Source organism: Xenopus tropicalis, chromosome 6, assembly GCF_000004195.4.
Source record: "Xenopus tropicalis strain Nigerian chromosome 6, UCB_Xtro_10.0, whole genome shotgun sequence".
Classification (NCBI taxonomy): Eukaryota; Metazoa; Chordata; class Amphibia; order Anura; family Pipidae; genus Xenopus; species Xenopus tropicalis.
Window position 1 is genome coordinate 103,870,003 of NC_030682.2, and position 27,861 is coordinate 103,897,863.

General features: G+C 39.6%; 2 protein-coding genes across 9 annotated transcripts in view; one reads left to right on the top strand and one right to left on the bottom strand.

Annotated features, from left to right (window-relative positions):
• Window positions 1–368: 368 nt before the first annotated feature.
• On the top strand, window positions 369–13,094 carry mppe1 (metallophosphoesterase 1). Of its 7 annotated transcripts, none has more exons than XR_004223257.1 (11): window positions 369–524; window positions 2,489–2,601; window positions 2,972–3,345; window positions 4,094–4,202; window positions 5,181–5,284; window positions 5,545–5,625; window positions 7,402–7,510; window positions 7,761–7,835; window positions 9,260–9,382; window positions 9,810–11,217; window positions 11,764–13,094. XR_004223257.1 is itself a non-coding variant. In XM_031904427.1 (11 exons), exons 3-11 carry the CDS (start codon window positions 3,062–3,064, stop codon window positions 11,501–11,503), a joined length of 1,053 nt encoding a protein of 350 aa, XP_031760287.1. In that variant the 5' UTR covers window positions 370–524; window positions 2,489–2,601; window positions 2,972–3,061; the 3' UTR covers window positions 11,504–11,518. The 7 variants fall into 7 exon arrangements, 6 of the variants coding, with proteins under 6 accessions (XP_031760287.1, XP_004915305.1, XP_004915306.1 ...); XM_031904427.1 differs by lacking the exon at window positions 11,764–13,094 and adding an exon at window positions 11,477–11,518 and having other exon boundaries at window positions 370–524; window positions 11,077–11,217; XM_004915248.4 differs by having other exon boundaries at window positions 372–524; window positions 11,077–11,217.
• Window positions 13,095–13,801: 707 nt separating this feature from the next.
• The window catches only part of gnal (G protein subunit alpha L), a 150,158-nt gene continuing 136,098 nt past the window's right edge, over window positions 13,802–27,861 (bottom strand). The window contains exons 6-12 of one of the 2 annotated variants that reach the window (XM_012964388.3): window positions 25,750–25,804; window positions 22,881–22,954; window positions 21,784–21,842; window positions 20,383–20,503; window positions 18,576–18,706; window positions 17,326–17,393; window positions 13,802–16,832 (exon numbers count right to left, since the gene is read on the bottom strand). In XM_012964388.3, coding sequence (XP_012819842.2) covers window positions 16,686–16,832; window positions 17,326–17,393; window positions 18,576–18,706; window positions 20,383–20,503; window positions 21,784–21,842; window positions 22,881–22,954; window positions 25,750–25,804 — 655 coding nt within the window. In that variant the 3' untranslated portion in view covers window positions 13,802–16,685. The remainder of the gene's footprint in view (window positions 16,833–17,325; window positions 17,394–18,575; window positions 18,707–20,382; window positions 20,504–21,783; window positions 21,843–22,880; window positions 22,955–25,749; window positions 25,805–27,861) is intronic. The other variant, NM_001142197.1, reaches the window with a different exon arrangement.

Here is a 27,861-nt window from a genome sequence, read left to right on the forward strand (position 1 = left end):
TGGCTGAGAATCAGCAGCCTCAAGGAAACTCACAACAAGAAAGAGAACATGTGCATTCACACTCATTTCATTTATTTCACTGCCTTCTTTCTCTCTCACTCCTCCACCCCGTCTGCACACACAGTAGCCATTAACCCCAGCTCTGCCAGAGTTCTCCTGTCCCCCAGCCCTCTCACGCTGCTCTGCAGTAACCACAGCAATCGATTAGATATTGTATTATTCTACAAAATAAATATAGCCCTAAATATAGTGTAATTATTTGTTAAAAACGCAGGGGAAGTTGCCAGGGTTCTAGTATGTGAAAGGAAACGATACGTTAGTTCAATCCTCCTCTCCCCCAGGTGGCGATGTAGGCAAAGAACAGAGTTCGGAAGCGGGGCTCGGCGAGGGAGAGGAGAACCGGAAATGTTTGCGTTCCAAAGTGGCTGTCATACGAATTGCTCGACATTCAGCTATTCTATGTTCTCTGAGAATCCAGTATGTGTGTGGGAGTGGGGAGGCCCGGTGGGACACTGTATCGGTAGGTAAGTGACAAGTCTGTGGGTTTCGCCTGGTTTGAATATAATCTTAATTCGGGGTTTCAGCCGTGATCTTGGTTTAACTGAAGTTACTTCCTGGTTATGTGAATGGAAACCTTCTCTGTTCCACTCAGTTCCACTACAGACCTTCTTCTTCCGAATCTTTTCTACTTCGCCCACCTGCTCTTTCTCTCTTCTTCTTTTTTCACCTTATAATTCGTGTGATTCTCTATCTCTGTCATGTTTTCCTTTTTCCTCCTCCTCCTCCTCCTCCTCCTACATTTACCCTTCTCTTTCCATTCTCTTCTGCATTCTCATTTCATTTCAACTGGCCTCCCCTCTTCATCCCTGTTGGCTCTAACATGTTTGTGCCCTTTCCCCACCCCCCTCCACCTTATTTTTTTTGTCTTAATCTCCAATGATTTCATATTCCCCCGTGTCTTGCTCATTTTCTTTTCCTGCAGTCTAAGGCGGAGGGCGACTTTTTTGTTTGGGGAGGCTAAAGATGGGCCATACACAGACTGACCTACAGCTAATGTGAGACTAAATGGATTCACTGCTGGTGTTAAAAATGAACCTCCCAATTACCTCTTGCTGTTCCCAATGACTTCCAAGGATACTTTGCAATAGTGCAAATGGGAGTGCTTTTTTTTTACCCTAAAATGCTTAGGATATAAAAGTATCTACTTCTGTGAGGGGTTCTCCATACATTTGTGTTTGGGATCAGTTAGCTTAAAGGGGTAGTTCACCTTTAAATTAACTTTTAATATGATGTAGACTTTAATATTCTGAGACAATTTGCAATTGGTCCTCTTATTTTTAATGGTTTTTCAGTTATTAAGCTTTTTGTTCAGCAGCTCTCCATTTGGTATTTTACCAGCTATCTGGTTGTTAGGGTCTTATTTACCCTAGCAACCAGGTAGTGGTTTAAACAAGAGATGGGAATATGAATAGTTAAGGGGCCTGCATGGAAAAATAAGTAATAAAAATTACAATAATAATAAAATTGTAGCCTTGCAGAACAATACTTTGGCTGCCGTGGTCAGTGACCTCAATTTGAAAGCCGGAAAGAGGCAGAAGAGGAAGGCAAATTATTCAAGAACTATAAAAAAAAAAATAGGAAGACCAATTGCAAAGTTGCTAGGAATAGGCCATTCTATAACATACTAAAAGTTTACTTAAAAGTGAACCTTCCCTTTAGATGTGTTTACGTTAGTTTTATAGAGAGGCAGTGGGTACTGACACCCCAGGCACATTATATACAGTGAGATGCAGTCTGTATTTACAAAACCAGCAAATTATATGCAGTGAGAAGCAGCGGGTACTGATGGCAGATATTCAGGCCCTGGCACTATAACACTGGCACTGATACATAACATTGGCTTCACTGTAACTAGAAATAAACAAAACAATGACAAAAGTAGAAAAAAAAATAGTAAGTGCAAAAAACAACAACAAATTTAATTAACACATTTAATTTCAGCTAGTGGGTCAGCCTTTAGAACTGTATAGCGCCTGGATATTGCACCTGGGTATAGCACCTGGGTATAGCACCTGGGTATAGCACCTGGGTATAGCACCTGGGTATAGTACCTTTGGGAGTGGGATGAAATCTGCAGCAAAAGTTCAGAGTTGGTTCTTAAGTAAAGTTACAGCCTGTAGATTCTCATTTTCAGTCTTCATTTCTGCACTGCCCTTAGTTTGTAATATCTCCCAATCCCTGTCTGCATCTGTGCCTTGATTGATTAATTTTGCTGTCTGTCAATAAAGCTGTGCTCTGATTGGAGAATCCACAAGAAGAAAGATCCAATCAGAGCACAGCAGAATCAGCTTGCAGGAACAGAAGATTGTTTGTTTGTTTCTTTTAAGGTGCCAAGCAGGTTTGGGAAGGCTTAGCCTCCCTTAGCCTCCCTTAGCCTTATTGGAAATCTGCCTATGCCTGCAATGTTTCCCTTTTTACACTTTTTCAGCTTCTCACTCCTCTCCTCTCCTCTGACTGACCACAGTGGCACTTAGTATTCTGGGGGACTGCATACCATGAAAGGGTTGCCCTGAAATATTGGAAACCAACCTACACTACCAGGTTGGTAGCTTTGCACAAACAACCTGCGGGTGTATATTATATATATATATATATATATATATATATATATATATATATTACATGTAGTATTTAATATTTTTATTTTAGCAATGTTTTATGAATAGACATTCAGGAATTAGCCAGAACAGCCTCAACCTCTGGCCCAATTATGCTGTTAATGATAGAAGAAGCTTTCTGCCAGAGGAAGGTGGGGTTGCACAGTGTACTGCCCTACATGTGGAAATTATAGTTGACATTAAATATACATTTATGGTAAACCACAATAAAATCTTGTCTTTTAGCAGTTTTTATACTGCAGGATCTAGTATTTGTCTAGGTGTGTAAAATATATTGATGTTCTTTTATGCAGGTGAGAGTTTTATAACAATACAACTTCAATGAGTCTGGTGTCTGGCTGGCAAAGTGACGCCCATGGATGTAGTTCTTACAGAAAGGAAAGATGATGTTCAACCCCATGGTTTCCCTGAGAACTGGCTTCAGCAAGAAGAGGACAGCTTATCTAAAAACAAGGCTTTTTTTTCTCTGTTCCATTTTTGGTTCAATTTTGCTTGTATTTTTCTTCTGTGAGTTTTTGGTGTACTACCTTGTTATAGTTAAGTGCAGCTGGCCAGAAGTGAAAGGAGCACACAAGGAGGACAGTACTCCGGTTCTCAAAGCTATGTTCTTGGCAGACACACATCTTCTTGGTGAAATCAGGGGTCACTGGTTTGATAAACTGAGGAGGTAAAATCTTAAAATATTTTATATGTTTGCACAATGCTGTGTCTTTATTAGAACTGACTAGATAATTGTGTTCATAAATAAAATCCTACCAGCTGGATATAACCCTCCAATAATTTGCATTGCCATCTGCCTGTCCATGGGCTCTGTAGAGCTCTGACAGCACTGATCTGTATTGAAGTGGCCATGTTTTTACAATGATACTCTTAAAGGGAATTATATGCAAAGCTGTTTTAAATTATGTGATTTTTTTTTCTCTTAATACATTTTTTTTTGTTTTAAAACTTTGCCTTTAAAGGGCAAGGTAATTACAAAAGGTAATTACAAAATGCTGTTCAGGATTACAGCATCCTGAGTAACGTGTTTCAATGACAGAGGAATGGCAGCCTGTGCAATGTCTGTCAGTGACATGTTACTAGACAGCCATGTTTTCGGCATATCTTAAAGTAAATCTCATGACTAAACACGTGCATTTTGGTAAACAAAATCATTTGCCCATGAATCTGTTTTGTCAGTGAGAAGTGTGCTTCCCTATGCACAATACTGAATAGTCACAAACATTAATGAAGTTGAAGTTATTATTTTTTTTTTTTTTGCCTTTGTCCCTACGTTGTTCCATATCTTTTATGTATGATCTTATTTCTGTAATTTCAGGCCATATACTGTAAATTACTGGGTTTACCAACTTTTTGCACTTTACCTAGCAATACCTTTATGAGTTGTATTGATTATTTGTCCTTCTGTTTTGAAGGGAATGGCAAATGGAGAGGTCTTACCAGAGTGCCCTCTGGTTGCTGCAGCCAGATGTTGTCTTCATTCTAGGAGATATATTTGATGAAGGCAAATGGAGCATTCCAGAGGTAAGTGTGACCTTCCCTTAAAGGAGCATGCAAGTCAAAATTTAAAAAGCATACTGCCCAATAGTCCTCATATTGTTTAGTAAAAACGACACACTTTTGGCTCACCTAATCAAATATTTACTCAGTCACACTTACTTCACATTTTCTAGAACAGGTAGCCATCTCTAAAAAGGTATTCTCCCTTCCTTTCCCTCCTTGCTTCATACTGCACATGTGTTTCATTCCCTCCCCCCCCTCCCCTCTGCCAGATCTGCTTCTGATTGGCTGGTGGGCATGTGTAGCTCAGAACAGGAGACAGGATCAAGTTACACACATGCTCAGAGAATAGGAAGGCTGCCGCTGGCACCTACAGGAAGGGAAGAGAGATTTCAGTGATGTCAGTGTAGGCTTCACACTGCTGTAGGCTGCCAGCACCATATCTCAGAGAAGCAAGCAGGGATCTGGGAATTTAGATATGCAGTAAGTACTTAAAAAGAATGCCTTTAGACTTACTTTTAATTTATATTAACCTTTCATTGTCCTTTAACAGTTTGGCTGGCAAAAATGGTCATTACAACATTAGCAGTCTTTAAAAATATTTCATGTACTGGGGCTGCTGCTTTGACCGGTATTGGCAGATACTTCTGTTACCCCAGATAAAGCCAAGAGCCGTAGCTGGAGTGCCGATGGTTACTTATTCCAGTTCCATGGTAAACTTAAACGGATTAGAGAGTCCTAGCTGAATGCCCAGGTCCCCACTGATAAAATAACATGTTTGGTACAGAAGTTGAGTCTTGAACATTATATACTTGTATGTGTTGGTAGTTTGAGAATGTGCCATTTATCATGGTAGATTTCCTTTATGGGCTTTTGTTGACCTCCCTCTGCTACTGCAGCCAAGTAGCCATATTGATTAGTATATCTATGATTCAAGTGTGGCTTCTGCTTACAGCATGTATACACTGTGGGCTCAGTCCCATGTATTTGTTCTTCCTCAAGGCCTGGAGTCGTGATGTTGTTCGCTTTCAGAAGATGTTCCGGCATCCTCCTCACACAGAACTAATAGTTCTAGTTGGGAATCATGACATAGGCTTTCATTATGAGTAAGTCATTCTCTTTGGCTAATATCAACTACATGTACCAATATGATTCCTCAGATTTAGGTTGTAACTCACATATATAGTCATTTGGAGAAACCTAAAGAATGTAGAATTTCTCAATAAATCAGTCTGAAATACAACTTTTTTAAGCACATTCCTTCTATATCTAGAGGAGTATAATTCTCTGGTACATTCTTAATTTTTATAGGATATGTCTCCTTTAACCTCAGTCCTTTGGTTCTTGTCTCCTGTTTTCTGCCCAGCATGAATATCTATAAGTTAAGCCGATTTGAGAAAACTTTCAATTTTACTTCTGGAAAATTAGTATCTCTCAAAGGCATCAAGTAAGTAATCTTTATGTATTTTTTAATAATTAGACTGCTGTCTGTGTAGGTTGGCTATATCAAAGGCAGGTTGTTTACATCTTCTTTATATTAAATGTTCATTATGTAGCATTTTTTAAAAATAAATTTTGTTTTAAAGAGTCACAGTTGCCCATAATTTTGAATAGCAGATTAAAAATCATGTATGCATTAGGGATGCACTAAATCCACTATTTTGGGATCCGGCTGAACCTCCGAATCCTTTGTGAAAAATTCGCCCAAATACCGAATCAAATTTAAACTCAAATTTGCATATGCCAGTTAGACCATGGAGGAGTTAAAGAGAACTGTGTGCGAAGTGCACTGCGAAAAATGTTCAACTTTCATGTTTACGTGACAAAAAGTCACTTCATTCTAAGGATTAAAGGCACATGGATTTGGCCAGATCCAAATCCTTCGGAAAAATGCCAATCTTGGATTCGGTGTATCCCTAGTATGGATTTTCTTGTGAGGTCTTGGAGATTATTCAGGCATTTTGGGATGACCTTTAATTTTGTCCTCTACTTCAAAGGACATATTCTGACTATAAACCTTTTAGAACAAAAACCCTTTTAAACAGATTAGCCAAGAATTGGCTTATTGGGTCATAATATACTTTTTATGGATAGACATCTGACATCTCCAGGAGTTTAAGGCGCTTAGTACCAAGGCTGTCAGTGTTTAGATGCTCTAACAGCACTAGGTAGTAAAAGCCATGTAGAAAGCTTACTATGGCTTAGGACTGTGTTGTAGCAACTGTTGCTGGTGCCATGCAGCTTCCTGTCAGGTGTGGTTACAGGAGATCTCAAATGTTTCATGACTGCAGTACTGCTCTCTGCTGCCCCAAATACTATTCTAAGGGGCTGATTTACTAACCCACGAATCCGACCCGAATTGGAAAAGTTCCGACTTGAAAACGAACATTTTGCGACTTTTTCGTAAGTTTTGCGATTTTTTTTTAAAACTTAACGCTACGAAAAATGCGCAACTTTTCGCGTAAGTTTTAACGCTACGCAAAATGCGCAACTTTTTACGCAACTTTCGTAATGGATAGGAAAACTCGCGTTTTTACGCAAAAATCGTATTGGATCCGAAAAATTCGTAAAGAATCCGAAAAAATCGCAAAACATACGAAAAAATCGCAAAGTACCGATCATTACGAAAAAAACGCAATCGGACTCCATTCGACCCGTTCGTGGGTAAGTAAATCAGCCCCTTAGTCTCATCTACCATCTTATAAAGCAGGGAGATGCCCAGACCCTGAGTATGTGGTACATTTGTGACAATAAGTCATATGTAAATTGTGCTTATTATCCGAAAAGGCATTGTGCTAAGAAATAGTTAACCTTTAAATTAAATTTGAGTGTTTTGGTTACAGTGGTGCTTTGCAGCACACCTAGAAAGCCAGTCTTTATTATCCATATATTTGGCTTACGGAGCAGATCTCAACTTAGCCTCTCATATAGCCAGGAGGTGTTGCTGTTAATTCAGGGTTGGTTGGTGAGCTCCCAAGCATCAGGGGTTGGCAACAGCAGAGCAAGTTTGGTAAAACTGCATCCTGATGTTACCAGAATGGTCTATGTATTTCCATCTTTAGGACTGGAACCTGCACTCTGCGAGACTAGCCAGGAGGTAGCTTGGTGCAAGAAAGGGTCACAGTATTGTTACACATAGTGCTTTTCTCTTACTAATCCCAAAGGCTCTGTTAGTTCCCAGCTCTATTTATTTACCTCCATAACAGCCACTTCTTTCCTTCAGCTTTGTCCTGTTGAACAGCGTGGCTCTGGAGGGGGATGACTGTGACATTTGCAGAGCAGCAGAGAATCAGCTTGAAAGAATTTCTACCAAGCTCAGTTGCTCCAGGATGGTAAGGATCAAGACTGGCAGATGTGAATTTGTGTTCAATGTTAAGACATTTCATACTTAACCAATTTTTTTAAATATACAGTTATAAAGTTAAACAGATAAAGTAGTGTTATAGAAATAATAATATACATAAATACATCAAGAGATTCTTCACAACTTCCTTTAAGCTGTATTTTACCCCCCTTTTTCAGAAATATGTAAACCCAAGAACTATTCGGATTACACTGCTTATTTTATTTCAATTCTGACAGAGGGAACATCCTGATTTTCGAAAGAAGTGCAAAAATGTTGAAAAGACACCCATGTCAGCACCAATCCTTCTGCAGGTAAGGGCATACAGGTGTGACCCTACATGTGTGAAACCACTTGTGTAAACAGAAGAGGTAAATAAGTAATGAGCTAGTAAAGTAATAGGAACAGCACATATGTAACTGCGCTAAGAATATAATGTTTTCAGGGTGACCATACCACCCTGGAAGGGTGGGTTTGGTCCCATAAACACTGAATTAATTGCACAAGTGCTGGAACCTTCATGTGAGTGCTGTTCCTGTTACTTTTTAATAACTGATGAGTCCTATATACACATGAGTTATATACTCTCCTTGTTTCTTTCCATGGCTTTATCCATTCAGGAAGTCCACATGTCTTGATGCAGAACACATTTAGGACAGTATATGGTGGTGTTCATGAGGAACACCATCTTGTTTTTATTGTTTCCCAATATTGTATTTTGTCACATTGGGGTGCTGGCTCTAAGAAACCATGGCCATGACATACAAGGAATTTAACCAAAGTGTTAGTATCCAATCAGGCCTTATTCCAAATGCTCATTGTTTGAAGCTGCTTCTATTAAGTCCTGTCTGCAGCTGCATTTAAGTAAAGTGTGGGAGCAACCTGTTACCCCACAGTGGTGTCCACATCAACCACACCTCTTGTGTGTGGGGGTCATCTCCTACCCATAAAAATCAGGGAGTCCATATATTTGGATTGTTGGGAGCGAGTTGTTATTGGGGAATTGTGGAAGACATATAAAAACACCATCAGGAACACCATTTTAAAAAGATTGAGTTTACCGGGTAAAGTAGGGGTAACTGTGCCCATGTGTCACTTTTACTGGACAGGGTCAGATTTGCTTCCTCCCATTTTTTATGGTCCCCAGGTATTTAAAAGACTGTACCACCTGGAGATGGCCTATCTGCATTGGACTGCAATCTTTTAATAACATTGGGTAATTAAATTTATGTACCCTTTGTACAGGACTCCAGGGGTGGGTCCTGGATGACAGGTATATTTCCCCTTTATTCTGGTACCTTTAAGGTGCACAGCAGGGCTAATTACTGCAGGAAATAAGAGAGCCCTGGGAGTTCAGTTTTGGGTATGTGCATGGGAGGACTGCACTGGTAAAAGAGTGTGAAAACCTCTCCTGTTGAAAGAACAAATAGCTTGTGACTCTAGGTGATCTTAAACCCCGAGTGGGAAAACAAATTCCTTTTCTGTATAGTTATACCTGAAGCTGGTGTACAGCTGAAGATAAAGCTTATTGGAGTGTGATCCATAAATAAATGGACATTTATTCTACTGCTGTGATGTGGAGTGCATGGGCGATCCCTTATCCCCTGAACTATACACCTCCTATAAGGTTTTTGCTGGTTATCAACATTATGACTGTGTTTCCTATTACATCAAACATTCTGTATATCATTGTGTATGGGAAAAGTTTTACAACACTTACATCTTGTGTTTTGCTTAGCACTATCCTCTGTATCGGTTCAGTGACTTGGAATGCACTGGGGAGGATTCTGCTTCTCCAGAAGAAAAGAAAGTGCTTTTCAGAGAGAAATATGATGTACTTTCACAAGATGCATCTAAAAAGGTTTGTCACACTATGAAACGCAATTGTATTTTTCATTAGTGAGGCATAATCACTGATTTTGTACAGGACCCTGCTATGACCCTTGGCTACAGTGAAAGCACACTATAATCCTACAGCATACAATGACGTTCTTGTAATTCAGTGCTTCCTACTTTGTGGCAACAGTTTGGGGAAGGCTTTTTCCTGTTTTCATCATAACCATGAAATTAGTTTTCTGAAAAAGGAGTGGATGCAGGGCCTGGAACTCGGGGTAGGCAGAAGAGGCAGCTGCCTAGGGCGCAATGATTGGGGGGTGCCATGCAGGGGCCTCTCCTGCCTACCCCTAGCCTGAGTGGATGACATGCACAGATTCCTTACCTGAGCGTAATTATTCAGCTGTAGGAAAACTTGGATTCCCAAATTCACTGATGTTCTTGTGTTTGAACAGAAGCAGATCCAACCAAAAATGGTCCTACATCTAGTGGAAAACCCTTCTAGAAGAGCAGCAAACGCTGTTTTATCAGCACTGCAGCTAAAGGAAAACTATACCCCAGAATGAATACTTGACCAACAAATTATGTTGTAACAGTTTATATGAAGTTAAGTGACCTCTATCAGTAGATATTGCCCTTTTACATCCTTTCCCTTGCTCCACCATTTAGTCATGGACTGTGTGCTGATGGGGCCTAGCATGTATGTGTGCCCTTGGTTTGTTTGTGTGCACTGTGAATCCTATGATCCCAGGAGGTAATTTTAGGTTTACTCAAGTGCAAATACTACTAACAAAAAGTATATTTTTATGAAAATGTTTCATTTAGATGAAGCAGGGTTTTACATATGATCCGGGTTATGCAATAGATTTTTATAAAGACCTACATTGTTTGGGGGGGGGGGGGGGGGGATATAGTTTTTCTTTAAATTCACATGCATGGAAAACAAAAGGCAGTACAGAGCATGGACACTTTTGGGAGGAAGTGAATAGGAGCAGCATTAGGCACTCATGGGTAGTTTTCAGCAGGTTCATAAAATGTATGCCATTAGGCGAACACCTCTGGTTCTGGAACGTGATATGTTAGACAGGTTTCCAGATGGTTTTGCCAATAAAATGAGTTTGCCAAGCAAAAGTGTGCAACACTGCAGTGCTGTGGTTTAAGGTACAGTATACTATATTCATTTTATTGATGATGATAAAGTCCTTGTGTCAAGTATTAAGACGGGCATACACGGGCAGATTTAAGCTGCCGAGTAGAGTCCTTTAGGCTGATTTGACAGTATACTTGCCCATGTATGGGGCCCTGGCCCACCTCACCAAGATCTGACTGAAAATTGGCCAGGTGTCGATTGGACAGGTTTGATTTTCCCGTCATATCGGGGACCACATTGGCTCATTGATGCAATCTTCGATTTGATGGCCCTAGGGCCAAATGATTGAATAAACCTGATATAGCCCACCATAGATGGGCATATTGGGAGGAGATCTGCTTGTTGCCAAGAGAGTGGATCTCAACGTGTATGACCAACCATAGAATAGTGCCAGTTTGTGCATGCATGTTGCGTAGAAGGTTGGGCTTTCCCTGTATGTATTGCCTGTTTCAAAGCTTATTTTCTGCACCTGGATGCATTGCATACTACTGAGTGGCAGGACACATCATATACTGATTATTCTTTATACAGTGTCTGTGCTTGTGTGACATTCTCTCTGTGTGATTGCATAGTTGCTGCAGTTGTTACAGCCACGGCTCATACTGAGTGGCCATACACACAGTGCCTGCGAAGTGCTCCACCAAGGCAAAATTCCTGAGATAAGTGTCCCTTCCTTCAGCTGGAGAAACCGCAACAACCCAAGCTTCATCATGGTAGGTTTAACCTGTATGTGTAGTTGATACACCTCTACAATGATCACATACATACATAGACAATATTTCAGTTGGTTGGTACTAAATTCTCTGGGCCTGATATCAGTCATGGGCAGCAGACTATTGTGTAGCCCATCTTAGAATTCCAAATCCCTGGAGCAGAATTCCTTGTGCAGGGTTTGTTCATTGTGTTACTATTGGTGGCCCTTCACTATAATTGATATCCATTTTTTTTTTTTTTTTTTACTCTTGTTTAAAGGAAGACTGTATACATTTTGCCATGTGACACACAGGTTATAAATAAGGCACCATGCTTTCTGGCTGCAGTAGTGTAGTGAAACTCTGGGAGAGGGTTTGTGGTGCTCTGTTTCCCTGTATATATATAGGTCCCATTGGACCAATCATACAGAAAACCATTCATTTTGCTCCAACTGATCTTGGGGGCCAACCTTTGGCTAACTATTCCCTTAGTCACTGAGAAAAGTTCTGATGAGACAAAGAGCCAGCAGAGGGAGCCATCACAGCTGTTTGCTTTGTATTTTGCAGGGGAGCATCACAGCAGCCAATTATTCGCTTGCAAAGTGTTTCCTCCCGAAAGAGAATATGATAATCTATATCTACTGTACGGTGGGCACGCTGTTCACTAGCTATGTATTGGCATGTCTGTGGGCTTGCACCATTCAGAGGATTCACTCAGGAAGGAAAATAAAGCTGGTATGAAGAGGAACATGGCACAGAGAGGCATCTTTCTCCTAGCCTGGTCAGGAGACCCCAAGCATGGGCAGACATTTTCCTCTCAAATAAAGCAGGACATATGACCAAATGTATATTTATTAAATGTTGCATCTGTACAATGTGTGGGTTTATTTGTAACTTGAAGGAAGTATAGCCCCTTCTTAGCACTAAAGCAGGTGACAAGCACACATTGCTATGTAACTTGTTGGATCAGCCCATGCTCAGTGGTTTCTTTTCCCCCCCCTCCCCACTGTATTTTTTTTTTTTTCCCAATAACATAAAAAAAAAAAGTATATTTGAGGTCACATGATATGGTTTTATAAGAATAAATGTAATTGTCTGTGATGTTTATTTTTATGGAGCTCTTAAAATATCAGTCTCTGTAAAATGGGAAAAACCAAGCAGGGGGTGGTGGAACTAGAAATATAAAACACTATTTATAATAGGAAAGCCACCCATATGCCATAATGAATGAAAATAAAATTACAATTTTTTTTTTTTGGTTGTAGTGATATCTGTAAATGCAGTTGCTGTGATATCAGCAGCATATCTATCCCTTTCTATTCTCTACACTGCTGGTTTTGAGTCTTGAAACTGAAATGTAGCAGAAACCATCTGACTGACAGACCTATGAAGAAACATACAGGACACCTTGGAAGAGAAGAGCTGGCTTCTGCAATGCTATTTCAAGAATTAAGAATGAGCAGCAGTTGCAATTACACTTGAAAATAATTTCAGCTTTGACTGAATGTATATAGGAAAGCTGCTTTGACATTTCGCGTGTGCGTGAACAATGGGGTGGAGTTCCGCTTTCTAAGAAAATCATAGTATCCAGCATTTCTCCTGTGCTCCCATTGCCAAGTTACAGGCTGCACTGCTGGTGTCTCTCATGTCTGGGAATGGGATTCAAAACAGACCCTGGCATTTCAAGTACACAGAGGCCCAAACAGCCCCCACCAGCCCAATAAATAGTGACAGTCTGTGGCATCTTACAGCAGCCCCTCTGGCATTAGCCTGGTGTCTGTGCACAGGAGGAGGTATTCTATGTAACAAAGAGATAAAGCCCTTACATACATGGATCATTTATAAACACTGGGCAGCTGATGGCACCCAGTCACATTTGACATTTATTGTGGGGGGGGGGGAAATAGGTATAATCACCAATTGGTTGCTATAGGATACTACCCAGTGTTTATAAATGAGCCACGGCACCTTCCCATTCTGCAGGTCACTCCAGCACAAAAATGTCTAAACATGAGTTGCAGTTTTAGGCAGCTCCCATTTTAACTGGTAATGTATTTACAAGTAATTCCCCCAATATCTGGCAGACAATATCAGCCAATGTGGGACTAGTTTCAAATCCAAACCTACTCATTCTACATAGAATGTCCAGAATTATGGCTGCTGTTGAAGTAACAGCCATTGGGAGGTGGACAATCCATTTGAGGGACTCGCCTGACTTGTGTCTGCTGTTGAACAGAGGCCTAGTCCTCCCCCATCTACTCAATCCTTTAAAATGAAGGCAAAGGTCACATGATCAGAGCTATGCTGAGGTTTAGAACTGCAAAGCCCTGAAGGGCTCAAGGCCTGCAGTGAGCGGCAGTTCCGCTATGTAAGCGTTTCCAGAGGAGAATTCAGTCGGAGGTGACGTAATCTAGCAGACTTCTCAGAATTGCTGTTATTGCAACTGTAATTTGAGACAATGTACAGGGTATTTCTGACACAGAAAAAGTCTAGACTCACATACATAAAACACCTAAGTATAAAATATAAAGCAGTGTAATAGTTACTAAAAAGGACATGCCTTATTGCTACAGCAGTTCTTGCTTTTTTATATTTATAATATATATATATATTTATATAGTATTGTACCACAACTTCTTTAGAGAACATTTGCATAAATTATTCAAGTTTGAGAAATATTCACACATAATCAATTCTAGAATATTTAAAATAAACCAGCTTTCTAATGTGTCTCTTTATTAAAAGAGAAATTAAAATGTCATCGTATAATTGTTCAGGCTACACCTTTTTTTCCTTTCCAAGTCGTGCTACTCGCTTGCACAATAAAAGCAGCTGCTGTTACAAAAGGAGACAAGCCTTGACTAATGGGTGCCGGAAGTTTCCTTATTTTGGGCGAACGCTCGCAATACTCTCAGAATTGGGAATGTTATACGGGCGGTCAAGGAATTATCCGAAGGTTTCTAGAAGGACTTAAAAGTGTTAAAAAGAAAAAAAAGACTCTGTTCCCACTAATACACCACTAGGTTGCAAATGTGGACATAAAATGAATTCTGATGTGTTTAAAGCTGAGACTCTCTGCTCCTTCCCTCGCCTTCACATAAAAATAGAGGGAAAAAGGCATGTTTGCTGCAACAAGTGGCCCTGTACAGCACAGTGGCTCCAGCCCGTGGCCCTGCAGCCCAGCCCATGCTGCCGGTTGAAGATAACAACCACTGGAGAGCCACGAGTTGGACATCACTGCTGCTAGGACCTTATTTATAAAGGTAAGTGGTTAATTTGCATAATGTATATATAGATATATTTTTTTGTTTGTTTTTTTGTCTTTTTTGTACTAAAGAGCTTTTCCTTCTTTTATATAAACCAGAAAAAAAACTAAATTCTACAGATAGGTCTTAACCGCAGTCACAGCTGCAGGTAAGTTTGACATCAAGCTGTACAGCGCAATCAAAAACATACTTACATCTTAGCTCATTTTACAGGTACAGCCATAATCAAGGCACAAAGATCTTCTACAAGTATTATGTTTTTTTTTCAATAAAGTTGTACAAAATAATATTACATTTTACATCTGTACATTATAATAAACCAGCAGATAAAATCAAAAGGAAAAAAAAAAAAAATAAACAGAAAAAAAAACCCAATATAGAGGACTAACGCCCAGCAATGATCTAAGGCTAAACAGATCATTAGAGGACAAACGTATAATATCAGTGAGGGTGAATTTTTTTTATCTTTTTCTGCCTTGTTGTGAGAGGCTGAAAGCAGCTGCAGTTTGAATGCCTGAGGTGTGCAGAAACATTTAGCCACAAAACACCATAAAAATAAAAGTTAAAAAAATTGCTTATCTTTCCTCTTCCTCTTCATTATCTACTCTAGGTACTGTTCCAAGTACGCTCTTTTTTTCCAAGCGGTGTTGGAAAAGGCCTGGGCCCTGATTGCTCTGCAATGATTCACAGGCCTGGCCTTTTACAGCTCCAGGCGTTAGAGCTCAGGTCACTGCACCAGCTGACCCGCAACTCTTTCACAATGCTAAAAAACTGTGACAATAAATATTCTGTTGCTGCTACATTGTGTGTATAGTTCCTTGACAGTATGGTTTTTGTTTGTAATGAACCTGATACAAAGTGCATTATTCATTTTTTTCCCTCCATCAAGTACTCTTCAGTGTCATTTAAAGAAAAATACTATAACGAAACCAAAAAATTCTAGATATAAAACCACACAGGGATAGGTCTGAGCATAGCTCCATCTAAAAAGATGGTTACGTTACAAGGGACCACTGCCCAACAAAAGAAGCAATATAACAGAGGTAGCCCAGGGCTTAGTGGAATGGTATTAACTTGTTGTTTGGAGAGCCACCTTTTTTTTTTCCTGATTTCTGGAGAGGTCTATACAGTCCCCTTCTCCATAGAAACTCTTTAGCCGCTAGAGGGTCCTTCCATGCATTCAGCTTTGGCAGCTAGGAGCTGAAGCCAGTGCTTCTCATAGTTCATGTCTTAGGGTGAACCACACAGAGGATGTTCCTATGCAGTTCAATGGCTTTGATTGCAAACCTCACCCCCACCCTCTGCGCTTGCTATGAGGGATACTAAAGCTGGCTGGCTTTACTTGCATCTAAAAGGTGCAAACTATGAAATTTAAGTAAAAAAAAAAAAAAAAGATTATATTGCCTCTCGTGTCATTGCATGGTTGAATATTTGCCATCCCTAAAGAAAAAGAAGGCCAACTCCCAGCTCAATGGAAGTGAACTAAAAATTCCTTCACCATCCAATATTCTGGGAGCAGCTGTTCCCAAAGCTTGGGGCTGTGAGCTTGACACCCCGGCACTAAAAGTGGTAATTTTCCACCTTCAAATTTAAGTGGAACATGAAATGATTCCAATATTTCTACATCAGCAAAAAGAAGAAAAAGTGCTTGGTAATAACTAGTGTTCTGCAAGATTTGGCTCAACCTTAACTGCTGTCTGTCACATGAGCAGGTAATGCCACTGGGGGCGGGGGGCTTTAAGGAGTGTTTACGCCAACTCTGCTCACCCTTTACGTCTATCTGCAATCCCTGACACAGGAAGAGAGGGCTGCATGCTCGGCCTAGCGGGAATAGTGTGTATTTCAGATGGCAAGAAGCAAACGCCTTCAGCTAAGAAGGGGTACAGCATGTGAGAGGGAAATGGGAGCTTACAAAAAGTGGCTTACTAAGCAAACACTGCTAGGGATTTGCAAGGGGCCCACTGCTATGCTGAGCCACGTGTTGAGCAGCACTGGCCTAGTGGAATGGTACAAAGTGGCATGTGTACGGAATAATCTTAGGACACAAGATGTCCTCTTTCAATAAGGGGGGCTGGGAGGGAAAAAAATCAGCTAAAAATAAAATTAACAAAGGAAATAAAAATGTGCACTGGAGGGATTTCCACCCTGTGTGGAGCAATACAGAGCAAAGAGACAGTAAAAGTAGCAAAGAATTTAAAACCACAGGCTCCACGGTGATAAAGATTACAAGAGTTCATATTGGCGGAGGTGCATTCTCTGGATGATGTCTCGACAGTCATTGAAAACTCTGCGAATGTTCTCAGTGTCCACAGCACAGGTAAAATGAGGGTAGCAGTAATGTCTTCCATCACCACTTGCCGTACTTATCCTCTGCAAAGCAAACAACACATTTAGGCAGGGAAACTCATGCACTTCTAATATCCCTAATTGTTACAACAGGGGGTACATTATTTATTATAATACACAAGTTTCAGGGAGTCATGTGACAGAAATTACATCACTAAGCACCAATTATAACTGATGACATCACCAAGCACAGTTTATAAGGATATCATTTACAAGATATTTATTAATCTTGTGTTTTATATCATAATTATTGCACATTTTAATAATGTACTTCTCTGATAAATAAAATAGCTAATTTCTGACTGGGCCAAACCACAGGAGTCAGTGCTAGGGTAAGTCTATCAGCCTCCATCTTAACATCAAAGGAGACAGATATAATTGTAATAATTTATGGAACAAACATGGGGGCCAAAATGGAAGAGCAGCAGTATTGAAAACTTGCTTTATTGCACTAAACCATGAAATAATCTAAGTAAGGAGATTATTATATTTTAAATGTGGGGTAAATGATACTCACTAAAAACTCATCGCGAATGAAGAACTTGGCTCTTGTCACTTTGGGATCTTCTTCTGTATCTGGTGAGACTAGGGAAAACAGCAACATTTTGGCAAATTAATACAAAGCTCAACAGGACCCTAAAGCCCCAAAGATATAAAACCTCACATACGTGTTTGTATGTTTTGCTTTCTAAGGGCGAGGTCAGACGAAGTGTATATCCGCTTCTCTCAGCCTTAAAGGCTATGGCAACTGTGTGGGCACACAGAGCAGAGCGGGTCGGAGGTCGGCCTGGAAAACGTTTGCTTTTGTGTTTTCCAGGCCAACCTCCAATCGGCGTGCCCACACTCGGGCAGTGGCCAAAGCCTTTAAGGGAGGCACACAGAGCAGTGTACGGACGCAGATCCGCTTCTCTCAGCCTGGCAGAAAAGTGCAGCGGATAGATGTCTAATCTGACCTCGCCCTTATATTTATTTAGACTTTAGCCTATTGGCTAACATTTGCACTGTTTTGTACATAAATACTTATAGTAATGTTTGTGCCATGGAACCTGCTTGAGAATTCTAAAGGATGACTTTCCGTAAAATTAAAGACATAATTGATCTTAAAATGCATTGTATTAAAGTGCACACTGATATTTTGAGATATTACTTGTTCAGCTTGTGGTTATTGCGGTTACTTATATCTCTCTAGCCTCAAATTCAAAGCAGACTACGTTTAAGATTTGTTAGTATTCAGTTTTGCATCACTTATTCACCCTCTTCTCTACCAAACACACCCACTGATTGGTTACTAGGGTAAGTTGGACTCTACCAAGTGGATATCACTTTAAAATTTAGGCTAGGGAGTAGCAAAGCATTGTCATTACAGAAAAATAAAAACTCTGTCTCAAAATTTGAGAGTGTATACCACTATACTGTGAGTACATTTCAAGGTGAACTGCTCTTTTATTAGAAACACAAAATACTATGAGTTGAGATTAAGCACCCCTTTGTTCTCTCATATTTGATCTGTACCATTATCCGTCTGTCCCTACAAACTCAGAGCCAATCAGGTTAATAAGCCAACTATCCCTGTACTAGGAATATGGGGTTTTTCTAAGCCACAGCAGAGAATGGCGTAGCACTGCGATGAAGTGATCATCTTCTGGGGCATGTAACTGTTTTATAACTGTTTTTGGTAAAACAAACACACTACTCCTAGCAGATACCAAACCAGAACCAATGAATGTTCATCTATAAGTAGAAGTTTTTAGCCACTGGACTTCTTACCATCATCCGGTACAGTGTAGCGCACGTATTCTGGGAAATAATCTTCTATTTTAGATTTTCCTGCCAAGACTTTTTCAGCCAGCATATCTTGCTTGTTTAGAAACAAGATGACAGAAATAGTTCTTAACCACCTGTTGAAAGAAAACAAAGAAATCAAGCGGAGTATTGATTATGAAGAGTAACAAAGATGGGATGTTTCTTTCCCAGGATGCTTTGCAATATGAAGGCCATTACAGTATAACTGCACAAATAGCGTTATGTAGAGACACTAGGGGGGTAATTCACAAAAGTGGAGGTAGCCCTTTTTTGGAGTAAAAGTGGTGGAAAAACTGGTGGAAAACACTTTCTCCGGATTCAAAAACAGAAATCCGCCTAAATTCCGACTCAACCGCCACTTTTCTGTTTTTGGTGAAAGAAAGACAGTTTACAGACATTTTTGTGAATTTGACGTTTAAACGACATTTATACGTCGTTTTATCGACATTTTTTCCCGACATTTTCAAAATGGAGTAAAGCTCAGTGTAACTCTGTCAGACCAATTCTAAGCTCTTCTGTTTTGCTTTGTTGCACCCAGTCTCCATTTCACACCTAAGGTAGGGGCCCCATTGGGGGATGGATCATTAACATATTAATGGGGATTAGCAGACTCATTGTTAGGGGGCAAGTTTCTGTCTAACCCTAGAACAATAGGTGCAAAAAGCCTCATTAACATTTAAAAAAACAAGTAAAACACTGATTAAACAAAAAGTTCAATTTATATCTTTTATATAAAAAAGTTTTACCTCACATTTGCATTGTTATGCCAGTTTTAGCTTAATGAATGCGACAATAATAACATTTTGTGTGAATATATTGTATACATTTTATTTAAAGCAAAAGTAAAGCCTCCCAGCCAAATTTTTAGTTTTAGCAGCAGCAGTGCCCCCTCTTTAATCACTTCACTGAGATTTGCCCCAACTTATCTGTGCCCCCATAGCATGTACAGAACTACAGAGCTTGCATGATAGCATTGCCCCCACCTTTAGCTGCCACTTCTGTTCTCAGCCGCCATCTTGGGCATCAGCAAACAGCACATACACACTGGCACCCAAACTGGGATATTGGGGTACAGGGTTGGACTGGCCCAACAGGGCACTGGATAAAAACCCAGTGGGCCTTAGTCCTGTTGGACCTCTATTCACCGGGCATGTTGGTGTGGGGGCTGGATTGCTGCTGCCCAGTAATGAGTAGGGGCTATAGAAGAAGGTATTTAGACCCTTAAATCTTGTTACAGAAGTGGAATTACACAGAAATATAGAAAACATTTGAAAGCCCAGATTGTCCTGAAAAAAATGATGTATAGTTTCCCTGGGCAAACTGAAATTACCCCTCAGGAAATGCCCCAAAGTGAAATGACAAATGAAATGCGAACTCCTGCTGGTAAAATCCTTACCCCAAGGCTCCTGTAGCTGTGGGACTGGGTTTGATGGCACCGACAGATTTACTAAGAGCTAAAGGCAAATTCATAAAAAAAATGTCGGGAAAATGACAAAATCTGAAAACTATCTGTTTAAAAGACAAATTCACAAAAGTGGAGATAGAGGTTTGTGAATAAGGTGGAAAATCCGACAAATCTATCTCCACTTTTATTTTGTCGGAATATCACCACTTTTGTGAATTCCCCTCCAAGAACCTATTTTTAAGGTAGATTTGAGGCTTAACATCAGTAATGATGATGTTATTTTTAGAGCAAATATCCATTTTTTTACTTCAGATCTGAAGCTCATGTGGCACAATCAAACATTCACCTAAACAATGCTCACTGTACCTGTTATTCCAGATACTCTTAAACAGGTCCAGTGCTTCTCGTAGTCTATTTGTGTTATTGTCTTCCCGTATAACCATGTTGTAACTGCTGCTAGCAACTACAAAAATGATAGCTGTGACATCTAGAACAGAGAAGAAACAATATATCAGGTTTGGAGGATACAAGTAGTAAAGGAAGGTTGTATAGCTTCCACAAGTATATTATAACCCACCTCAATAATAATGAATATATATTTACAGATTCTACATGTATATATTTGTTTATATTAAATGAAAGATAAAACTGGAAATGGAAAGTGCTTGTGTCTCTTAATTAAATCAAGTACATGTTCTTATGATGCTAAGGATAATATTAATTTTTATGCTTAAAAAAACTAAAATTTTTGAAATAAAAGAACTGAAAGCAAGCAGTTACAGAAATATCTACCCTCTTTCTATGAGGCTGGCTTCTTGGGTTTAATATCACATAAACTGACAGTGGTTAAGTGCCAGCTTCCTAAGCCTTAAGGTAGCCGTACACATTTAGATTTTCTTCTGAGGAATGCTCAGATATTGATCATAGTTTTTTATCCTTGCATTTAAATTTAACATTCAGACTGAAATTGTAGGCTAAAGCCCTAAAAATAACAAATCAGGATGTTCTGAACATGAATTAGTTGACAGACACCAATTGTATGAAAGTGATGTCCTGGAAATGCATTGTAGGTCGCCCGAGGATATTGTCAAATACACAATACATGTGCTGATTTTATCGTTATCCAACCAATTTTTGTCTGATCAACTAAAGGACTGATCGCCATGGTATGAAAATTATTGAGACAAATTACCGAGATAATTCTGAGCCCACACACGGCCCGAAAATTGTACAAAACTATGTTTCATATGATTACATCGGTGGATTGTCTCTGATGTTTCCAGTTTGGTGCTGGAAACATTGGAATCTTTGTAAATAAACCCCTTCATTATTAGTAGCTCCAGTGAGTGCAGTATTATGATATATATATATAAATATATCAGAAGTCACCCTTGGAGTTCCAAAACCAGACTGACGTAGAAATGCTATATTTAAATGTACTATGATGTATTAAATTCTTGAAAAAATAGCATATTTTAAGCAGCATATCTACAGGTCAGTCCAGGTTTGTTGCCAGTCCATTTGTCAAGATGGAGTTGTAATTATTCCCCTTAGCTGAAGGTCTGAGACATGTGCACCCGGCCCCACCGTTCCAAGTGACGAGTTAAACTTTATGGGACTCTTTAGATTTATGTGACTTATAGTTACATTTTACAATATGTTGATGTGTTTTATGTTATTCACTATTATATATATATATATATACACACACATACACACACATACATGTTTCACAGAGCAGTGCCATTAGAAGAGGCAACAGCTTACCATTAAAACACTGAATCCACTTTCTTCTCTCATCTCTTTGCCCACCTACATCGAACATGCTGTTTAAGAGAGACGGTTAAGAAAAATTAGGTCCATGAACCTGGAAATCTTATAATTAGTAGCCATTGGTGACATGAATCTTTAAATGTTCAATGAAGCATAATTTACAGGACTTTCTGTAGACATTAATAAGCATACAATATATGTCTAAGTGAGTATGGCCAGTACAGGACATCATTATGCAAGAAATTCATATTCCAAACCCAATCATTTTGTAAGTCATCTGACTTTCTATTCAATGGCTCCTACTAAGATAATGTAATGTTTAAGTAACTAAAACACTAAAAAAGGGACAGCATATTGCAACATTAACTGAATGAATTGGGCTTCTACTGAACATACTTTTTAAAAAAACCTTGAATATTTCTTAATTAAAGGTATATCTTCCACTAAACAGGCAACAATCTGAAAGTAAAAGTAAAGCTGCCATCCATACAAAGGAGCCATGCATGGCACATTCTCCTTTTTATTTGGGGAGGGGAAGCGGACCAAAAAATTGGAACAGGCAGAAGTAAAGAGAAACAGTTCATTTCCTAGTCGGATGATGAACCACAAACTGGCAGAAAGGTTTTGTTTAACTGGCACCGTGTCTAAGAAAGTATATGTCTTTATTTTACATTTCCATTTTTGCCCTGTTTAATGCAAGAAGTAAATAAATCTTATGTATTTCATTATTAAAACAATAGGTTACAAACATATTCAAAACAAGCCCCATTCATTAACATCATGTGGAAAAGGGGTTATGCTGCCCATTTAAATGTCTTACAGTGATATAGTGATCCCAAGCAAAAGGCTATCAAATCACACAGAAATAAACACCACTTTAATTTTTGTAACTTTTTTTTTTTTTATAATGTGAAAACAATTTGACCAGTAAAAAAAAAACCTCCACATCATTAATGCAAATCAAGCTGGGGGGAAAAACAGACACCTTGGTATCAAGTTTTTAACCCATTATATAGGTGCAGAGAAATTATTTGTACACAGAAAAAAAGCAGATTCATAAAAAGGTAAAGAAAAAGTGCGGTTATACTCACTGAAAATTTACTTTATCTACTTGAAATCTTGTTTCAAATATCCCTGATGTCAAAACTCTGCATCTTAATAAGTCCTATAAAGGAAAAGGGAAACATAAGGATCCATACACACACCTCCATAGCTGGTAAATAAAGATTTCCTACACGTCATTCGACCATAGAGCTGAAATGAGGGAAATGCTTGGGATAAAAATCGTGTGGTTTCAAAACCTATAAGATAACTAGCCCTTTTACTGTAACCTCTGGCCTAATGGTACTTGGATATGGAGGACCACACACAATTTCTTGACTCCAGTAATTTACTACAATTTCAGGACTTTAAGTGGCCGACTGGTATCCACTTCATGTAGTCACCCTAAACAGGCTGAAACAATCAAATATCTGTTCAGAGGAAGACACATTGATGGGCCTGTACATGTAGAATTCTGCTCATCTTAATGCACAGGGGTCTCTGAAATCAGTTTATAGAGGTATGACTAATATTATATTCACTTTACACTTATTATCCTAAGATGTTTCAGTCTTTACATAGAAATGTGGATTTGTAGTTTGTAAGGTGAATGTTCAGAGAGGAGTGTACAGAATATCAGAAAGCCCTGTATACGTTTGATTTTTTCTTGTCTGTTGCCTTTACCAATTATACATCATCAATGCCGCATCAAAATAACAAAAATAACATAACTCTTGCTAACCCTAAATTAGTATTTCTGGCCTGGTGAGTGACTGGCTACCTTGCTAAATGCATGTGAAAGGCAAAAATATCCAAGTCCTACATGTGACTAACAGGCATTAATGTCATGCTGGTCCCTACTCTGGTGGTAAAAAAATTCTGCCTTACAGCCATATATATTAACTACAATCCATAATCCCAAAATATGTAGGGAACTGCATAAAGCTACTGGCCCCAATGACATGGCACTGGTCACACTAGGGACTGACTGCCCTGCTACCTTGAATTTGGCTTTAGACTGAGCTATGTTTGTATTACAAGGAGTCACAGATTTAGTAGTGCCTTAGAGCTCCTCTTCCATCTCAGTTTATGATAAAAATGCAAAAATCACTGCACCCTCAGGGCTTCATAAAGCTACAGGGCCCCAAAGACATTGCACTGGTAACATGGGGCAGTTTACCCATTGCCTTGAACCCAGCCGTGCATTGAACTCTATATTAAAATCTATGTTGACCAGCCTGGAAAAGCTGTTACTCCATCTACTTGTCCCCCATTCCTGACCAAGTACCTCCCTACAAAAAAAGTCTGCTTTGTCCTGAGAATTTCTGTTGCCCTGCCACAAGAATCCAGTTCCGGAATTTCAGTTTTACCTATTTCCCAGGCTCACTCTAATCCTACTTCACTACAGATGGACAGAAAAACCATGGGAATTAGCCAGTGGCTGTACATTAAGTATTGAGGGATACAGGTGTTGTACAGGGTACCCAAAAACCAAGATGGACACACCATGGGCAGATGAGCAGGTTGAGAGGGAAGCTGGAGTTCAGTTTTATGAGTACTGGTCTGACCTGCACATAACTTCTATTTTAATTAAACCAATACAAACTGGCAAAAAATCTTAGGAGGAAATCCATGCCGTGTGTTTATGTAAAGTTTCTTCTCCAGCCAGAGATACTATGACAGGACTGCAAGCAAATTTCATATCTTGGAAGCAGTTTAAAAATGATGTTCTTGACTAAAGCTCATTGCTGGTTGCTTGGTTAGCTACTCGATGTACCTCTTGTTCCAGCTCAGTAGGGTCAGGGCATCCATCATCACAACTGATCTCCCAAGCTTTTTCTGAGATGCAAAACTGTTTCCCAAAAAGAGCTTTTTATATCCTAGCCTATACACACTTCAGAACTGCAATTTGCCTGACCTGCTTTCTTTACTATTGGTTTTCTATGCAGGTTGATGCCCTGAAAAATGGATTCCCCTCAGGACTTCTCCTAAGAGGGGATTATAGAGCTGAATTCCATAAAAGTCAGAGCCTAATATCAACCCTTTAGACTTCTTAATTTTCCTATGTAATAGCTTGGCTAGACTTTTAAAAGCATGCAAAGTTAGCAGTAAGGGTGCTCTGTCTTCTAGCTTTTTCCTAGTCCGATCCCTCAAGCTGTTCTGCAGCCAGGGAAGAGGTTGGGAGGCTGCTTCACAGCAGAAGAATGAAGGTATCTAGATAATAAATGAGGGCACAGGAGAACATTTGAGGACTTGGTGAAAGGTGAGAAGCATAGATCTTGCCGACAACAAAAGTGTTGTGCGTTCCTATTCACAGTCTGGACTTTGCAGCCATGGGCATTTGGACCCAAAGTCAAACAAAAGGGCTTATGTTTTACCTGAGCCACTACTGAAAGGGACCCTAATATGAGAGTAGGATCATTACCTGGACACCCCATGGCATAGAGATTATCATACTATGACCCTATGTAGATATCATCTTGGTTCATTGGCTTCAGGGAGCAGAAACAAATATCTCCAAAAGAGCAGGAATGAGTAAGGGTCTGATAAAAATATTAAAGTTTAACCAGGAATAAACTGGTAAAGGGGCACCCTGTGGGTGCATTTGGAAAAGCACATAGTCCCCCATCTCCCCCTGCAGTTATTCCCCTTGAATACAAGTTGTCAGCTTAAAAATAATCAGGGCAGCTAACATGATATACTAACAGTACATTTTTCACATTCAACAGGAATGTGACTGTCTATTGTAATTACTTGTTAATTCTACATATTCCCATGTGAGCAGATGTATGGAGTGCATGGGACGGCAACTGCCATAATATGGTACAAAGTGGCATAAAAGACACTTGGGTGTCTCTGCTAATGAAATATGGAAACTTGTTAAATAAACAACTATCACAATGAAATAAAACTGCTTACCTGATCTGTTGGTGTGTAGTCATTTTGTCTAACATGGTCAATTCTCTCTAAAAAGCTAGAAAAAAACAAATAAATACATAAGTAAAGCAACACAGCCTTTATGACATACAGCTAAAGTTATTGTCTGGAATAGCACAAATTCTGAGCTGATACATCTGGTTTCTGGTACCTCTCATAATGTTTTATGCAGTGAAGCTGTGACTGTCGGCTCTGCATTACAACAAACTGGTGACAGTTCAGCAAGGCAGGAGCTAAACAGTTGTAGCAAATACCCACTAGATGTCAGCATTGAGTCAGTCTCCCTGTATGGCAGAACTGCATAATCAGGCAAGCTTTTCAGCACGACTCAAGAAAAAAAATATTACCTCTTAGTACAATACCCATGCTGTCTAGCAGCACACACGTATATAGTTACTGCTTTCCAACGTGCAGTCTTACAGTTATGGGATGTACACATCTCCTGCACCTCTCAGCTTCCACCAGGTCGCCCTTGGGGCGGGCAGCACATAGGTTAATAAGGCGTTGTGTTATTTCCGTAGTAACTATAGCACATAGCAACAATGCTGGCTAATTATCCAATAAAATAGGCCAGGTAGTACTCTCATGTGACAAGCAATATATGGAAATAACCTGTTCTTTACTAGTCTGCCATCCAGTGGCAGGAAGAAAAGTAGAAAAGTGCTGCTGGTGTGCATGTAATGATAACAAGTAGTGGGACAGGGGAAAACATTCTTTTGTTACAATGCCACCATACTCCAGACTGAACCCTGGCTTGAGCCTTTACGTATTTAGTAGTGGGGGGCAGAGGGAAGAGTAGAAATGCCCAGCACATAAGTAATGCCACAAGGGGCAATCCAGTAACCCACCTAGGCCTCATGGGTAATACCCAGCAGTGCAGATGCTACAGTGAAAGGACAACTCCCAGGTTAGAGTAACATAACTTGAATACCACAGTGGAATAACACTGAAAATGATGGCCTGTGCAAATCGGGGACACGGTCTAATTGTCCAATCTTCCATGCATAAGAGGTATTCGACAGCATTGCTGTTCTTATAAACAGACCCAATCTTAAAAAATTGCTCAGGCTACACCCCTAACCCACCCAACTTTTCTGTTATGTAACTGAGACGTGCGCTGATCCACCCCATACATTAAAAACCTTGAGAAAAGGAACAATGAAGCAAGGAAAGCCTGCACAAACACACACAATGGACACATCCCAACTTTTAAATGACAAGGTTCCTTTTCCTTCTTAAATCTGAAAAAAACAAAGATGACACAGCACTGTGTTTCTTAAGATTTATGTGGGAAATGGTAAAATCTGGTTAGAATTTAGCAAGCGTGTCACCGTGTCTAAATATTGACAGAAAGAATTTAAACAGCATGGAATACTGTAACATTAACGTAACCGGAGGAAGCGGAAAAAAGGACGTTCTTTAGGGAACTCATTAATTCTAGAAACTCTGAGAACTGTCCTTGCCTTTTGCAGTAATTTACTTTCTTCTTCCTGGCTCTCTGTCCCAAAATCCTCACAGCAGTGTCGGCCTTACGGTGTGAAGTGCAAAAAAAGTGCATCTATCGCATTTGCATTTACTAAATATGTTATTAAAAAATATATAAAAATCACAATTGCGCAAGATGGAACAGACTTCAGGCACAGGGGCCACACGGTTTGCCAGCTAAAGCAGTGTGGCGTATGTGCAGGTGCTCCTTTTCAATTGGTCTTTATTATTTATTTGTTATAGGCTTTAATTTTTTGCCTTTTTCTTCAAACTCGTTGCAGTCTTTTAATGGGGCTCACTGACCCCAGCAGTGAAAAACTATTGCACTCCGAGGCTACGGTTTTATTATTATTACTTTTTGTAAGTTTCATTCTATTCAGTCCCTCTCCTATTCATATACCAGTCTCTCATTCAAACCACTCCTGGATTGCTAAGGTAATTTGGACCCTAGCAACCAAATAGCTGCTGAAACTCCAAACTGGAGAGCTCCTCAACTGTAAATAAAATAAAATAAAAAATGAAGACCAATTGCAAATTGTCTTAGAATATCAATCTCTACATCATACTAAAAGTTAACCCAAAGGTGAGACTGTAAGTAGAAAGCTTCTA

What these genes read in the sequence shown, in the direction of transcription:
- mppe1 (XM_004915248.4), top strand. Translation starts at nt 3,062, where the DNA reads ATGATGTTCAACCCCATGGTTTCCCTGAGAACTGGCTTCAGCAAGAAG. An exon ending in TGGTTTGATAAACTGAGGAG is followed by an intron (nt 3,346 to 4,093) that starts GTAAAATCTTAA and finishes TCTGTTTTGAAG; the next exon opens with GGAATGGCAAATGGAGAGGT. An exon ending in GACATAGGCTTTCATTATGA is followed by an intron (nt 5,285 to 5,544) that starts GTAAGTCATTCT and finishes TTTTCTGCCCAG; the next exon opens with CATGAATATCTATAAGTTAA.